Source organism: Nanorana parkeri, unplaced genomic scaffold, assembly GCF_000935625.1.
Source record: "Nanorana parkeri isolate BGI_ZX_2015 unplaced genomic scaffold, ASM93562v1 scaffold1008, whole genome shotgun sequence".
Classification (NCBI taxonomy): Eukaryota; Metazoa; Chordata; class Amphibia; order Anura; family Dicroglossidae; genus Nanorana; species Nanorana parkeri.
The window spans coordinates 340,525-358,266 of record NW_017307276.1 but is presented as its reverse complement, the minus strand read 5'-3'; the positions used below and the strand labels follow the sequence as shown (position 1 = coordinate 358,266).

Sequence of the window (17,742 nt, the reverse complement as noted above, 5' to 3'; positions counted from 1 at the left end):
TCTTCAGCAGTAATGTTTAGGTGTAATTTCTAATTTAAAAAAACTGCAGGTAAATATACTGCTGACATTCTGCATCTTACCCATACACTGGTCATCACCGCAAGAGTGCATTCACCAAACAGAGGATAATTTACTTTTATTTTTTACTTTGCAGGAAATCTGATACTTGTTAACTTTTTTCAAGGAAAAATACATACTTCAGCGCACTCAGATTTTATCGACCAGGTTATCAGTTAGTAGCTGCTAGTTGACAATATAGTTTCTCCCTGTATTGTCCACCTCAATGCTCGCTCACATGATGGACTACAATCTCAATACAAATTAGTAAACTAAACGTGAGATTGTAGTAAATCACGGGAGCAGGCTTGGAGCAGTGACTACCTTACAACACACAGGGACCATAGGAAACAAAAGTAGCCACCCTCCAGAAGGAAGGACAGTGTCGATTCAGAGATGATTTGAGGATCTACAGCTTAGTGATGCCCAAGTAAGATACATTTTTGTCTATAATTAGGGTACTTGAATTAATTTTTAAGACTTAACTCCTGAGTTTAGAGTCACTTTAAGTTTTTGTACTTCCTAGCAAAGATGTGTTTATTATACGTTTGGATTTTTTACTTATTGATTCCCTTTAACAATGCCCATCTTATATTATTGCAATTACTGGGTACTGTTAATGAAACAGAATTTCCTTGTGGGGGATAATACTAGTAGGTATTCTAAACTAAGTGAGGGGTTAGGTACACATATGTGATATAATTATATAGCCCTATCTGTCCTCTAAAAACCTATATATAATATGTGTGGGTACATTTAGTAAGAAAGTATATTACTGCTGTGGAAGAATCACTCAGCAAAAATGTAAAAAGTGTGTTTTATAGTTATGATTATACAACCAATAAGAACCCCCCCTCCCAAGCTAGAGCCTTGTTTTCCTTACTTGGGTTATATATAAATGTAAGAAAGCAGAACCTTAAGGTCATTAGCATCATAAGTCATAAAATGTAAGTGCCAGCTTTGAGGCTGATTCAGCCAGAAGTTGAGAATCTTATGTGAATATTGTGTGAATATTTACTTTAATTATCCCGTCATTTAAAAAAAAACAGCACACGATTGGGTATTCAAAGTGAACAGGAATGTGCTTTTCACATAATTGGAAAATTAAAGTAAATATTCACAAAAACATTTCAGTGAAGATTCTAAACCTCTTTAGAAAATCAGCCTCTTAGTATCATAAGGCATATTTAATGGGAATCACCAGTGTCCATATCACCAAAGTTAGAGGGAAGGCCATTCATACAACCCAGTATAGAGGGGAGGCCATTCATACAACCCAGATTTTGTCCTCTGAGTGTCCTCTGGGATTATAAATTATTTTATGAAGTGGTAGACTACTATTCATTCAACTTAGTAGGAGAACTGGGCCTCTTTCATGGACAGAGTAGTAATAGCAGATATTCTGTTTGTGTGACAGAAAGTCAAACTTTCTCTTTAGTGGCTAGGTTCCTTTAGACCTGCTTCCTAACAAAACAAATTGGATTTTATTATTTTATTGTTTTTACTGGTTCATCCAACAGAGCTGAGGTATTTGGTTAGCTCATAGAATGCCATGCACAGTGACTTCTTGGATTCTAAAACATATAGTTTATTTCAAGTGGCTCTGCCACAAGCAAAATACCATTTTAAAAAATCTCCAAAGGTAGTAGCCAATTTCTGAACCTCATACAAGGTCCAGAGCAGTGACTCAATTAGCAGGTTCAATTTCACTGCCCAAAACTAATTTGCGGCAAAACAAATCAGAAAACCTTTGCTTCCATCTATGCCTTCTAACACTGTTGTTTTCCTTTTGTTAATTTTCCCTTTAAATAAGGTAAAGGGGAAGTGAGATGAAGATGTCTTAAAGAGACCCTGTCATCAGTTTACACTTTTAATTTGAATAATTTTTTAATATAGCAAAATAGTACATATTTGTGTCCCTACATTTTTAATTAGTTGCAAACAAAAATAAAAAGATATCTGTGCTCCTCTTCTCACTGTCCTAAAACTATCCCTTAGCAGCTGTACCAAAGTGAAAAACACTCTAAACTGAATATATACAAAATGCATTGCACTCTTAATAAAACTAGAAGTGAAAACTAAATACAATCACATTAGCATAGTGAAAATCATATATCCTAGTGAACAGCTACCATAGCAGATATATGGTTTACACTATGCTAATGTGATTGTATTTAGTTTTCATTTCTAGTTTTATTAAGAGCGCAATGCATTTTTTAAAATATTTTTTATTTTTTGCTTCCTTTATCTACAAACTTGCAGATTGTTAGCTTTAATTATTTTTTTTTCATACTGCAGCCTTAACAGCTCCAGAGAGAGTCTATGGTAGTACCGATATTAAAAGGAATCTCAATTATAAGCTCTACAAAACTAATACAAATTATGGATATGACTTCTTAATTATACATTTTCTGTTTGCAGTCCCATGTTGCTGAGAAGACATGTTGCTGTGTGTTTTGTAAGTGCGTTGGAGAAAGGGGTAGTCCTGGAACATATGGATCACGTGGAAAACCGGTAGTGCATTTCATTTTAATGTTTTCAAATTATGATTAATATCGCTGGGAAGACATTAATTACTGAAAATAAAAAAAAACATTTATATATGTATTTACACATTGAGATGGTTTACTAAAGGAGTAGGGTATTAATATTAGTTAATTATAAATAAAGTCAAGATGAATTCACTTTGACTGCCCATGGGCATTGGTAAATTTAAAAAAAAAAACAAGATATTTGCTTGTCCATGACTGGATAATTGAAATGGATACAGCTTTACTGTATCCTTAGATAAGCTAAGCAAACATTCACTTTGCAATATGAAAATACACTTTACAAAAGTGTGAACAGTCTTTATGCCTTCAGTAAATTAAGTCTTATATTTTCAAACTATAATTGTGGAATTCTAAAATTGCAGTAATTACACAATGCAAATTATAATTGTATGTAACCTATTAATACAGCGGTTACAGTATCTCCTAACTTGAAAGGCATTTTTGAGTGCCAATGCTTTCTTTCACTTTTATCAAAGAACCAGAGTACTCACAACTCAGTTCTAAGGTAGTGCAGCAGAAAAGAAAAAAAGAGGACCAAAGGTAAGATGACAGCAAATAGAAAGGAGAGAGAAGAGATAAAAGTAGACAATACATAGCTCCACAAAAATTCAGTCTAGGTGCCCAGGGTTTTCTCAGATTTTTTAGGACTATGACATACCCCTTTTAACTTGTCATTAATCAAAAACTGTAAAAAAAAAATGTCTATGATTAAACACAAATACAAACTCATGTACACTGCCTGGTAGGTCCTGGCAGGGTTTTAACCTTGGTTCTAATCCTGAATGCTTCAGTTAAAAGATATTTCATAGGTGACAGCAGTAGTTATTTCAACATGTTTTCAGTTATTTGTGATTCCAAGTTAATAAAAAAAATGTGGCTCCATGTCCTGGACCTCCTTAGACTTAGTCTGTGCAGACAGTATGGCCACTTGCTGACCCTGCAGATTCCATGGGCAGCTTAACTTTTCAATAAGACACAGAAGTGGAATCCAATGTAATTGTACTTCAGATAAGTGCAATACAGAGGATGTTTTTCCAGTCTTTTAAGCGTAAGAAGATAATGGGATTGATTTTTTTAAAGGCAAAAAGGCTGTTCCCTTTGCAAGGGAATTTTCCCTTAGCTTACTGAGTAAGCCCTTTTGCCTTTAGTAAATCAATTAATTTCCTAATCTCTGTCTCTGCGATGAACTGAGAGGAACAGAAGAAAAAAAAAAGAAGGGACTTGCTAAGGCTGTACTTGCTAGCACAAAATAGGAGGAGATAACAGAGGGACATATCAAAGGAACAATAACAAGTTGTTGTGGCACTATGCTGCCCCTAGATGTTGGTAGACACCACTACATCAATATTAATAATTCAACAGCAGTGAAAAGACTACCTGCCCTTAGGGAAAAAAAATAGTATCTAGAAGAAAACACTGTGTTGCCCATAACAAGAAATTATTTTCTTTTAAAAATATTATCCTAATACTTTGTGAGACTTGAACATTTTCTCAGAAAGGTATTATTGTAAAGTAGCCCCATTGAGTTTACATACATTACGCTAGGCTTACCACCAAGCTGGGAGCACTCACAATGGTGCAGTGTCAAGAATTATGCTGCCTGATAGCTATCCACAAGTCCTTTACTGTAAATAAATCAAATTGTGTAAGCATTGTTTTGTGAACATGCATGCACCTTGGTACCAGCATCAGAGGCCGTCATATTGTCATTGCCTAACCAATCAAATTTTGCAACCGAATTCCATTTTTGCCAGACAGGGATGCAGGCTGTTTTTTAGGTGGTCACCAAGCATAAAAATTTGTGGAGCACAACCAAATGTTCTAGTGACAACTGTCTAAGACAGGAATTCCCCTCACACTAGGGAGATGTCCATTAATTTCCTGTTGCATCTCCAAGATAGGAAGTAAAGAGAAATCTCCCCAGCAGGGCACAGAAAGGTTATTTCAGGGTTAAAATAACCTGAAGTGTGTTTAACACTTCCCTACTCTATAGTGTGTATATATATATATATACATAAACTTTGATTGCACAAATTACTTTATAACTATTAATTTTATCTTTAAAAGGTTTGTCTTTGCAGGATAATGTGTCTTATGAAGTAATACCTTTATCAACAAAATTAAAACTTTTGTTTTTCTTTCAGGGGTCACCTGGGAAACAAGGAGTCCAAGGACATTCTGGGGAAGAGGGCGATGATGTAGGTATCTCTTCTATTTTAAAGTAGTATTAAACATTCTAGCTTTTTCCGATAATGAATCAATATCAAACAAATATACATTGCCCTCAAAGTATTTCTTTATATTTTTATCAAATCACTTCCAGTCATCATGTTTCCAAGGAGCTGGTTCCAACGCTCTCAGCTCAGCTTTCCTGAACTTCCTATCCAGTACAGGATCATAAGGGACAGCACAATCTTTAGCAAATATCCATCTACTAGCTTAGAGAAGGAAGGAGGAGCAGATGACTGGCTTTCCCTTTGCTGTACCTGTGTGTTTGTGGAGACACACATAGCTTTCTAGCACACACAAGGGTCGTTCCTTAGGACCCTGCAAAGGAAAGTAGTCACTCTAAAACAGGATATCAGGGCCAGTGCTCAGAGGACCAGCTGATTCTGCAGGAAACTAAAACTGTTTAACATCAAGGAGCAGCATCCATTGTAAGTGATTTAACCAGAATTTAAAATAGCTTGGAGATGTTTTGACTTTAATATCACTTTAAGTCTCTTGTTATCTAGGAAAACACAGTGTAGTACATTAGTAGTACTATGACGCTTAATAATTTTGACATTGTTCTTGTTCAGTTTCTGGTCAGTGCATATGGTACAAATTAACAACAAAAGTTGGCTAAGACTGAATATTTCATACATCGAGTCCAGTAATAAATATGTCACCATAATCAAAATATTCATTTGCTTAGAAGGAAAGCACATAAAATGCCTTTGCTTGCTTGAATACTTATGTCCCCTACACTAGGAGTATTTATGTCAAAGACCAGCTCTTCCTGCACCATAAATACAGGGTCCTGGTGGATTATGTATGGAAAACACATAAAAATACCGGAATTTCATCAGGTAAAGTAGATGAGCTCAAATTAGGCCCACTTTAATACTTACACAGAGCACATTTTCAGAGTAAAAAGACGCTCATATTGATACAGTGTGAGTCTGATACCCTCAAGCATGTGTCAGTATTACTAATGCAGTATTTGTAGAATGGGAAGTAATTTAATGTATAATGTTTGTTTTTTTATTAAGGGTGAAAGAGGAACCCCTGGTCCTATAGGTGAACCTGGTGAAAAAGGATGCGCAGGAACCAGAGGTCTTAAGGTATGTCTCAAGTCTTGTCCTTTTTTGGATCACTATTGATTTGTTTATAAACCAATCTGACTACTAAACAGTTACCTAAAAGCCTTGGGTACATAATGGCAATATACGACAAAACAATCTGACTCATCAAACAGCAGTATAAATATGATATCATGTATCGTGTACATTAAAACCCAACTCTTGTCACAGGACAAATAAACCTTGCAGAGCCCCCCATACACTGCAGGGGTTAAATGCTTGTTAGGTCTAGGGAGTACAAGAGGAGATTTTACCCTTTCTCCTCTTCTCCATGAAGCTCCAGGCTGTGGATGAGCTCTCTGCATCATCATCACAATGCAGGGCTATTAAGAGCCAGGAGTGCCTTACTGTGAAGGCTTCATAAGACTGGTTGCACAGGTGAAGAGAGCCTGCCAGAGTGGAGAGTAAGGCAAGTATTACCCCTTATCCCTGCACCCTAGACCTAGCAAACTGTAAACCCATGAAGTGCCAGGGGAGCCCCACAGCATTTTTCTCTTGTGCCCAGAGTTGGGCTTGACAATGTCAGATGCCAAAAATCAAAATGCAATCTCTCTGCAACAGAAGATGTTCTATACTCTTTGGCCATCCATGTCTCCTACCATGTCCTCCGCACCTGCGGCTCCTGTCAGACTCTTCAGCTTTTGACACTTTCAGAAATGTCAGATGCCTGTGTCCCCCACCACACACTGTGGTTTCTATCTCTGACTCCTGCACCACTGGAGTACACAGCAGAAAATGGAACCACAGCAGGTGGCAAGGTACAAAAGTGTCATATGCTGAAGAGTCTATCAGAAGTTGCAGCTCAGGAATGTAAGGAAGGTAGGAGGATTGGGCATGGGAGAGGAGAGTAAAATATCTCTTCTATTGCAGATAACTTTGTTTTTTTCTAGGCAAATTATAGAATTGCTTTAACAATGTGTATGTTCGATAAAAAGTACATGTTTATATTGGACCAGACTTGGCTCATCTCTAGCTATTATCTCTGAAGAGCAATGCTTTAATTAAATGTGGTATAGCAACTCTGACTGTCTACATTTAAATACAGAGCAAAGAAGCCACCAGCACTCTTAGAGTCACAAAAGTACTTTTATTTATTAATAATGTGTCACATTCAAATAAGCCAGCATTTCAGAGCCACACATGATCCCTTGCTTAAGGTGACATTTAATAAAAATGTTAATCAGACAGCAACATTTTAGGTGAAGTGGCCCAAGGCAATCAAAATTAATCTTTTGATGTCTCTGGCTTTACAAAACTAAAAGCTGATTGATTGTTATAGACGTTTACACTGTACTGGGTTTTTGCCCTTTGCGCCACCTCACCAAATTAGCTTGAATGCCTTTTACTGTAACCTAATAATGAATTAGTCCTTTATCAACACTTTTTTATGCTGATAAATGTATTTTTGTGAGTAACTATTTGTTCTTTTTTTTCCAGGGAAACAGAGGACTGCCAGGAGAAAAGGTATATATTTTCCTTTAACATTTTAACCTGACAAACCTTTAACTTGGCAGCTATGCTGATGTGTCTTTATTACATTTGATCAAAGACCAAGAAATCAAAATCTATATTTATTTGTTCAATTTTTTTGTTTTAAAAAATGTTTTAAACTATTTAAAATGGTCTTACAGTTTATGTAAACATTTTATTTTACAATTAAATATTTCATATCTAATTTTATACACATGGCCTTGGGAGGGGGTTGTAAAGCAGGATGAGTCACTGCTTTCATTTATTCAGCTATGTGGGTGGCTGTAATTTGAGCTCATGACGGAATGATTAAAGTGGACACTGGTCTAAGTAAACATTTGACTATTTCCATAAACCATTCCTAATATGTGCAACCAGTAACTGAAGAATGGTTAATTATAAAATCTTTCATTTTTAAGGGGGAAAATTTGCTTGGATATATGGACACATTAGTTAACAGCATATGACCCCATTTGTTTAACAGTCAAATTATTCATTTTGAAACAGAGTTCTGGCAGTAAGTGGAAGATGTGTTATTTGTATTGCCAGAACAGTAATAATAATTACAGTCTCAGCAGAGATTAAACTTAGTGAACTGCATTTCAATGAACTGCTATTAGATTATGATAAATTGTAAATAGCTATAGTTAAAATATTTCTATTTGTTTGTTTAAGTGTACCCATGACTGTGTGGATATAGAAAGACAAATAAAAAGATTCGGTTTACTCCAAAATGATATTTGATTTTGAGTAAACCTGGGTAGGCTATATTGCCTACTGGCTGCTTATTCTCTCAAGCAGTTCATGGGCAGAGCCGGATTTGTATTTTTCGCCACCCTAGGCAAACTGTCTTATATAGTTTCTCTCATATGTCTATGTAGATAGGCTTTAGACTTAAATGAAGTATGCTTTCAGGAGCCTCTGAGATGCTTTTGCTTTGGTTTGTCTTTAGGTTGCTCAAAGAGTTGCTTGAACATACTTTTCAATTGCACTGAGCTGCTTTTGAGCTGCACCAAGCTGCTTTAAAGTGACAGTAAAGTCAGGAGTTGAATCTTAAAAACGCATTCAAGTACCCCATTCAAGTACCCCAACTATTAACAAAAGTGTATCTTATTTGCGTATCACTCAGCTGTAGATTCTCAAATCATCTCTGAATTGGTGCTGACACTGTCCTTCTTTCTGGAGGGTGGCTACTTTTGTTCCCCATGGTCCCTGTGTGTGTTGTAAAGCAGCCACCACTCCAAGCTTACTCCCGTGATGGACCACAATGTCATGTTTAGTTTACTAATTTGTATTGAGATTTAATTCTATCATGGGAGCGAGCTTGAAGTGGTGGCTCCTTTACAACACACAGCGGGATCAATACTCGGCTGCCCTCGGCAGCTTCGTGAATAGACCCCAAAGTGTCCTAACTGTTTTGGAATTGAGGTTGTATATATCTTTTTATTTTTTAAGAAGCTTATTTTTTAAAATATTATTGGGAAACATTGCCAGATGTAATACCTGTTGTTTGTATCTGGAGATTTAGAGCTATAAGTATATAAAAGACAAAGTTTTACAGATTGAATTACACACCTTTCATATCACGTGTATTACTGGTACCCTCTTTATGCTACAGGTTTCAAAGTAATTTGCTACATTTTCAAGCACTGGGAAAAATGCTTGTAGATAATACATTGTATTGCTCTACATACAGTTTATTCAATTCCAAAGCATTATGCATTAGAAAAATGAAGGTTTCTGAAACATTTACTACTTACATTTAATGGCATTGCTCTCAACATGCTCTAAACCCCTCATTACAAACATTGCCAATGCTCAGAGTATAATATAGCTTTATGTCAGTTTTTTGTCCTGTACAAAATGCATGAGGAAGAAACCAAAATATCTGCCCTTTTTTAACTTCCCTCCCCAGCAGCACATACTTCCCTATGTTTTAGTCTCCCCCACTATTCAGCTGCCAGAGTAAAAGTGAATGGCAGCCAGTATAAATGAAAACTACTATATGGCTCAGCAATATTACATGAAGATAGGCACATGTTACTCCATACCCAGAAGTACCAGGTATTTCCTTTGGCTCCAGCCACAGGGCAGCAAGGGGCGAAGGAAAGATTTGCCGGGTAGGGGGAATCAAAGCAAACCTGTTGCTTTGCTATGAATGGAGAAAGCACATGTTTGTTTTAACATTTTTAAAGTTAGATGCAAACACAAGTTAAAACATAAGCATTAGCATTCATTGATGCCAGGCCCAGTTGCCACTACCTTAAACCAAAAAGCCAACAAATTGTTGTTTTTTTTGTGATAATTATTTCAAATACTTCCAAAGAGTACACAACATAGAGATGACTTTGCTGTTTGTATTTTGTGATTTTCAGAATGAAGAAGGAGAGACTGGTCTTGATGGAATCCCTGGAGAGCAGGTATATTAAAGGCGATGAGAACAGACTTTTATGTATTTATAGCATTTATAATTGCATATACACAGATTGTTCAACCTGGTGGAAAATCTGTGCCAGCAGGAGCTTATAGTTCCAATTTTTATAATTTGCTAAATATAAAATAAGAGATTTGTGTGGTCGGTTATGTCAGTATAGACAAGTGATCATGGATGGACAAATGTCTCACAACCTGTTCTCAGTGAAATGTCTTCTCATCCATGGCTAATGTTACTACCGTTCTTCATTTTATCTACTTTAGGGAATCTCTGGACGACCAGGAAGCAAAGGAGAGAAGGGTGAAGGAGGAGAAGCGGTAACATGTTTCAGTATTCTACACATCAGACAGTACAGTAAACTACACATCAGACATATTAGGATGGAGATGACAGAAGTGTTGAAAGGTCATATCTGATAGACTCATTAAGAGACTCATTAATCTGTGTATCTTATTATATGTATATAACACCCAACGCAGGCTCAAATATTATAGGCACCCTAGTAAATTCTTTGCTTTTAGCAGCCACCTTCTGCTAAAGACTGGCACTGGCTGTTGGTATTTTGTTGTCCCCAGGTCTTAAACACTGAACTATAATATCCACGCATACAGAACCAGGCTACAAACAGAAGCAACAAATGCTAAACATGATACCCTGGAGTGGCCAATAGACAGTAGCAAAGTCAGGATAGAGTCTGTCGAAGAACACAAATTCAAAGAATAGAACACACCTACTGGAGACAGACAGCTGAACTCTATTACAGGTAGTGAGGCAGAATATAGCAAACCCCTTTATTGGATTACTGGCTGAGAAAATTATACAATCTGAATGTTTGGTGTATGTACTTATGTAATATTGCTAGATAGCTAAATCATTGTGCTTGTTGAATGAGGTGTAACGCCTTGCTATAGGGGTATGTATATGGATCTCAACTGCAGAGTATACCTTCCAGGTGGAAGGATGGGGATCAGATCTGCAGTTGGGCCTTTGGTGCCCTGTATTTGTGTAGGCTGAGAGGGAGCTGCTTCACATCAAACCCCGTATGTAGATATGGGAAACCCAGGCAACTAGGAGGTTATCGAAGAGGCTATGGTAATGACTGGAGCATCCAGTCCCAAGTCGGTAGAGACGGAAGCTAATTTAGAAAGCTAGTCAGTGTTACTGACCTTCCGCATCACACCTATTAAGCTGGGTTAATGGCAATTAGCACCCGCAGTGAGTAACATGCAAAGTCCATTAAGTTCAGCACAACAGCTAATATCAAGCAGGCTAAAAATAAACAATAAAGGTGATCAGCGCCAGTAAGTGTAATGTGGAAATAAGAGCTACCAAGCACTAAGGATATAACTAAATATCTGAAAAATGTGGAAAACAATATTGTGCCGAGCTAATAATCATACATATCTAATAAATTGAAACATATATAAGTGAGTCACATATATGAGCCTTCAAACAAATGAGGCATAGAAAATATCTACACAAAGACAAAAAAGCAATATAGACAATAAAAAGTCTCAAGGAAAAAACAAAAGCAAACAATGGTGATTGTGCAAAAAAAATCCTTCAGATGATTCGCAGCCAATCTGCATATAACTCTCAGGTAAGGATAATCACACAATGCAGGCAGACCTTCACCTCCACCCAGTGAGTGATGACAACAAGTGAGTGCTCACCTGGGGAGGTAGACCTACAGAGCTAGGTCAAATGCGCTATTTCCCTTCTTAATGGGGGAGGGAAGCCCATGCACAGAAAAGGCGATAAGGTCTCCTCAGATCACAGGTACCACTATTCACTAATATCAAGCAGGGTTAATGGCTATTGGCACCATCAGTGGTTAACATGCAAAGTCCATGAAGTTCAGCACACAGCTAATATCAAGCAGGGTTAATGGATATTAGCAACAGTAAGCACAATCAATGGAGTAGACCTGCATTAGTTCCCAGATCTCACGTGGGTACTAGTCCATGTACTTGCGGTTTTGTGGAGTCTCTATCTTAGCAGGGAGACTCATACGGAGGTGCTGTGTCCTGAGGTAGTAGGTCCGGCTTGGAGGCAAGGGAGGACAACTGATTGATCAGAGTCCTGCTACAACCAACAGTGGACGCTGAACAATTCGTGAGCAGCAGCTTTAAGCCGACTGCTCGAACGAGATGGGGCGGAGTCATGAGGCACGCCCCTTACATGAGGGTTCTAGGGGTTGGCTGGTACATTTCGTACAATTTAACACTAAAGCACTTAAAGCAGTGTATCTAACTGCAATATTATCAAAACATTGTACAATTTGTTTCTAAATCATTAAAGCAAAACATATATAAGATGTAAGTTTTTCATAAAGGCATATTTAAACAAATATGCGTATCCCATACCGTCTCTCCATTACACCACTACAGCCCCCATAAGCCTTTTTGTCGTTTGACACTTCAGGGAGTTTGGGATGCCTGTGTCCCCCACCACATACCATGGTTCCATTCTCAAGCTCCCATGTCACTGCAGGACTCTGCGGTGGCGTAGAGGTTGGAGATAGAAACCATGGCGTATGTGAAGAACATAGGCATCCAAAACACCAAAGATGTTTGATGCCAAACAGAATTATGAAGGCTGCACCACTGAAACAGAGCAAAAGTAAGAGACATGACCTGCCGTAAAGGTGAGTAGAAATGCAGTTCAATTCTATTCAAGTTCTATTGCAGGGAAGCTTACTTCAGTCTTATTTCGAACCTGACAGGGTCACTATACTCTACAACCTTTTAATGCTGCGTTCATTTTTACGCATTGACATTGACCCTTTCAGTGCTGAGAAATGTATTTTTCAAGTTTTACAAGCTGACAAATATTTTTTAATACAGTCAGTAAGGCCATCTGATTCTACTTACAATGGAAGTGCTGGAGCTAGAATTCTGTTCTTCTCAGACATTGAGATTAAAGGCACTTGTGTTTATTTGGCTTTTCAATCTACTATATGCTATCTGCTATATGCAATAACATTAACTTGTTACTTTAACAGGGAAGTCCTGGGACAAAAGGACCTCCAGGACATAAAGGAGACCAAGGTTTCAGAGGTTACTTGGTAAGAAAATGAATTTAAAGTTATGAATTTTATGTTTTTTTAATGTCGTTTTTTATTACACATAGCATGGGATTTATTGGATTATAATAGATATTTACTATGATGTTTTAATTTGCATTTCAACTGTAACCTTAATACATTGGTGAGCAATAACGTTGTAAAATGTATACATCTACCAATTCAGAGTTGACTAAACAGCAAATTAACCGGGCTATTTACAAAAGAGTGAAGAGTTTGAGGATGGCAGAAGAAGTGAACAATCTAGGACAACGTAGCTGATTTGGAAAAATTCAGTTGTGTTGCATATGCATTAACTACATTTTCTTATTCTTATTTGGAATTTGGTTACTTACAGGGAGAGCCTGGTACTCCAGACACCATTCCTGGACTTAAAGGATATAAAGGAGATCCTGGAATTGAGGTAATTATTGAGCATTTAAAGTAATAAGTAATATTAAGTAATTTCAGTAATATTACTTTCAGTTCATATTTTTGCAATTGGGTCCTTGTCAAGTGATTTTTCTATTAGTCTGTTGCTGAGGTATGGAGCACAGCGCATTACTTCACCTTAGGTCACATAGTCATTGAAGAGCTACAGTACAGCTGACCATAGACAAACAGGTGTGGGTTATTCACTAAGCTCCTGAAAGCAGCCGATTAAATAACCAAGCCGACATGAAAGTTGGCCGAAGCGTGTTCGGCTATTCACTGCAGCCGTGTAAAGCTATTCTTAGCCGTACATCAGCTGCATTCACTCCCCTTCAGCTCGGCTAAACAGCCTCCGCATGTTTGCCTGAACCAAAGGGAAGAGCCTATTCACCTCAGCTAATGCAACATCTGGCTAACCATCAGCACTTTATTCCCTGCGGTTCACCCCAAGGGGCTGAACAGCAAAGAGTGAATTGCCATATGGTCGGCTCTTCATTCAGTTCTACCATTCTGCTTCGTTACCTCAGAGGTAATGAAACCGAATAAAACATGTCAAAATAAACAAAACAAAACAACAGCGCTTGGTTTCTTTAAATTTTTTCCTCTTTTTTATATTTTATTTGTCCTAAGTGAGGCATTAGGTACACATATGGGATATAAATATATAGCCCTATCTGTCCTCTAAAAAACAATATATAATATGTGTGGGTACACTTGGTAAGAAAGTATATTACTGCCGTGGAAGAATCACACAGCAAAAATTTCAAAAGTGTTTCAGTCATTTACGAACAGAAACTAAAAACAAGCTCAGTCATGAAGGGGTTAAAGCAGCATGGGGGGTGGAAGATATTGGTGACTTAAATGTCACTTTAAATGTGGCTGACTTCCACATTTAGAGGTCTAGTTATCAATGTTTTTCATCCAATATTCACACATGTCTCTAATGCAATTTTAATGTGGAAATGTGTGAATCGTGGGTGAAAACATTGATAAACACCCCCCCCCCCCTTAGTGTTGCTAATAACCTGTTTATATTTCAGTGTGTTTACAAGCTGACAAAGGTCAACCAAACCTATGTATATCACTAACTGAATGGTACAAAAACAAAAATATCTTCCAATGCAATTGTAACCAAATTGAATGAAATAATATATTGTAAGGTTGTTTCATACTGTACATCTTCAACCAAATGTTAAAAACATGGTGGGGGTGATTTACTAAAGTTGAATAAACTGTGCACTTTGCAGGGGAAGTTTCCATTAGCCTGCTGAATGTGGTGAAATTTCACTTTGCAAAGAATACCTAGTCACTTGCAAGGAACATTTTAAAAAAAAAAAGTTTTTTTGCTTGCACATGATTGGATGATGGAAGTCAGCAGAGCTTCACCTCATTCACTGAAATAAGGGGAAACTGCCCCTGCAAAGTGCAAATTCCTTTGCAAAGTGATCCGCTTATTTGCCTTTAGTAAACCAACACCTTTGGATCCTATGTGAACCTGCACAGGTTTTAAGCCTTTGTAAACTTAGGGGTCTATTCACGAAGCAGCCGAAGGATCTAGCCGTAGCTTCGGCCGATCCTTCGGCTAGCTTTGGCACCAGGACCCCTTCGGTTCAGTAGAACCGAAGGGCTGCTGTACGGGCTATTCACAATAGCCCGTACAGCTCCCGAACTTAGCCAAGCGGCTCAGTCCAGCCAAACATTATTCTGACACGAAGAAAAAAGCAGTGTTTCTCTCCTGGGTGGCCGGGAGCGGGAGACTCCCATAGCGCCAAGGAGAGTTTTTTTTCTTCTTCTTTTTTTCTGACGGCAGCAGAACCGCCGGCCAATAGAAAACTGTTGGGCGGAGCTAGCTGTCATTGCATCGTTTTCTATTTACTTTTTTTGTACCTTCTAACTATTGTTCTGTTCTGCTCGGTCCCTCTGAGGGGACAATCGTTTTCTACAATCGTTTTCAATCATTTTTTAGAGGGCACAATCGTTTTCTATTTACTTTTTTTGTACCTTCTAACTATTGTTCTGTTCTGCTCGGTCCCTCTGAGTTACCGAGCAAAACAGCCGAGCCGAATGCCGCTCAGCGGCATTCGGTAATTCACTCACTGCTGTTCAGCATCTATAAGAATAGGCCGAACAGCAGCGAGTAGCCTGCCGGAGGTTCGGCTCAGCCGATCCAGATGTTGGATCGGCTGAGTCGAACTCCTTCTGCACTTCGGGTTGGCCGAACATGCTCAGCATGTTCGTTCGGCCGACCCGAAGCCAGCTGAAGCAAGCCGATGTACGGCTGATTTCAGCCGATATACGAATGAAATCTGCCGTACAAGCCTGAAGTGAATAGCCGAACAGTGTTCGGCTCACTTCACTTGGGGTTGGTTGTTCACTCGGCTGCCCTCAGCAGTTTAGTGAATAGACCCCTTAGTCAATTGTACAGTGCAATATGTGTGCCCACCTTGACTCCTGACCAAGAGATCTGTCCATGATTATATGATAATTATTTTCTTCTTGTATTTTTCTAGGGAGAACCTGGACAACCAGGAATTCGTGGGCAGCCTGGAGTTAGAGGAGCTGGAGTAAGATATAACCTTTTCTATTATCTAAAAATGAGTCTCCAGAACATAAATAAAATATTGTTTGCTCAGTATTTTCCCAGCTCTTGCCATTTACAGAACTGTTTTATCATGCTTTTTTATATGAGTAATCCTTCTCCATCCAAAATAACGCTATAATAGGATCTAAAACTTAGGCTGAAATAACTTCACAACAGGCCGATATTGGATCATTTTTGCATTGTACCTATGACTTTTGGTTTGTACCAGAAGTTCCTGTATAAGGGCTAAAACAAGTAACATTACTATGGTCAGTGCTTGTATGGTAATGTAATTCTCAGCCACAACAGGTTCATAAATTCTTACGGAAAAAAAATAGGTAGGCAAAAATATTTTTAAAAAGCTAGTTGTTTGTGTTGGTGTTATGTTGATCCAAAAGTATAGCTGGCTATTGTTATAGTGGGAAAGGGTTTGAACTCCCATTTGTTTTCTCTGTTTCTCTTTGGGGAAATTTCCCTTCACTTCCTATCTCAAAAATGCAAAACAAAGTCAGAGGAAATATCCTAAAAGTCAAGATAAATCTCTTCTTAGACAGTTATCCCTGGAACGTATATCCCTTTATTTTCTGTTTCAGTGACAGTTTTGTAATTCCCTACTTTTTATGGTTATTAGATCAAATAGAGGATGTGACTCTTTCCAGTGGGAAGTAAAAAAAATCAACTCTGTACTTTATACCAGTAAACCCTATTTAATCCTAGAATTCTTGCAGTAATACAAATAAAGTACAAGTGACTATAACAGCTTTATTTAGATATTACAATAATCTTAAATTAGAGACATGGAAAGGCATCTACTAGTTTTAAATGAGTATGTGTATGTATGTATGTATGTATATATATATATATATACATACACACATTGAACTGGACCACCAAAGGCAATAAGTGCAGTTTTTAATTGACAAAAAATCATTAATCTGGAAAATTCTAATGCAACATGACAATTCTATAGCACAAGACACAACAAAGGTCCAAAAACTACTTGAAGTAATAGTATTGTTTATATATTGATGCACTTCACACTAGGTCTTATAGTTCATTTTACCACAGGGTAATGAATTACCCAGAATTTGCTGTATAACCTATTTTAATTCTCCCATGTTGCAACAATACAGTATGACTGGATAATATGGTGCAACACAGTGGAATTGATTTACTAAAAGAGTAAAAGCCAATTTTCTCTTACACTAGAGAATAAAGTTAAACTGTGCTCATTTCAATCATTCCATTTTTTTACCATTTGCGTGCACATGATCGGGCATTCTTTGAAAAATAAATTTTACTAAAAATATTTCTCCTTATACACTAAGCTAAGCTGAAAATTAACTTTGCAAAATAAACATGCTTTACTTCTTTAGTTAACCAACCTCATACTGTCTAGGAACAATATTATGCAAGAGACATTTGCATTTAGCAAACATAAGCATCATGAATAGTTCTTTAGAGTTTTTTATTGACATATTTGTCAAATGCACAACTTATCAAATTTAAACTTGTACTTACATGCATTTCTTATTTTTTTCCAGAATCTTCCTGGTAGACGAGGATCTACAGGACTTCCGGTATTCAAATTAATTTTAACAATATAACCATTCTACAAAAAATAGTACTAAGAAGTCGATTCAAATTTCTGTATGCTTCTAAATCTGATCCAGTACTGTACATTCTGTGTAGGATGAAACCTGTACATTAAATGTAACTGAAAAGGCTGATTTATTAACATAAATCAAGGACGGGAATACATAGGATAGGTTTAATTTATTTATAAATTGTAAAATATTAAAAATTTA

At 37.4% G+C, this 17,742-nt stretch overlaps 1 protein-coding gene across 1 annotated transcript in view; it reads left to right on the top strand.

Moving 5' to 3' along the window:
- The window catches only part of COL6A6 (collagen type VI alpha 6 chain), a 91,755-nt gene that overhangs the window by 23,160 nt on the left and 50,853 nt on the right, over window positions 1-17,742 (top strand). The window contains exons 10-19 of the mRNA XM_018567109.1: window positions 2,479-2,571; window positions 4,754-4,807; window positions 5,864-5,935; window positions 7,391-7,417; window positions 9,799-9,843; window positions 10,121-10,174; window positions 12,862-12,924; window positions 13,280-13,345; window positions 15,864-15,917; window positions 17,479-17,514. Coding sequence (XP_018422611.1) covers window positions 2,479-2,571; window positions 4,754-4,807; window positions 5,864-5,935; window positions 7,391-7,417; window positions 9,799-9,843; window positions 10,121-10,174; window positions 12,862-12,924; window positions 13,280-13,345; window positions 15,864-15,917; window positions 17,479-17,514 — 564 coding nt within the window. The remainder of the gene's footprint in view (window positions 1-2,478; window positions 2,572-4,753; window positions 4,808-5,863; window positions 5,936-7,390; window positions 7,418-9,798; window positions 9,844-10,120; window positions 10,175-12,861; window positions 12,925-13,279; window positions 13,346-15,863; window positions 15,918-17,478; window positions 17,515-17,742) is intronic.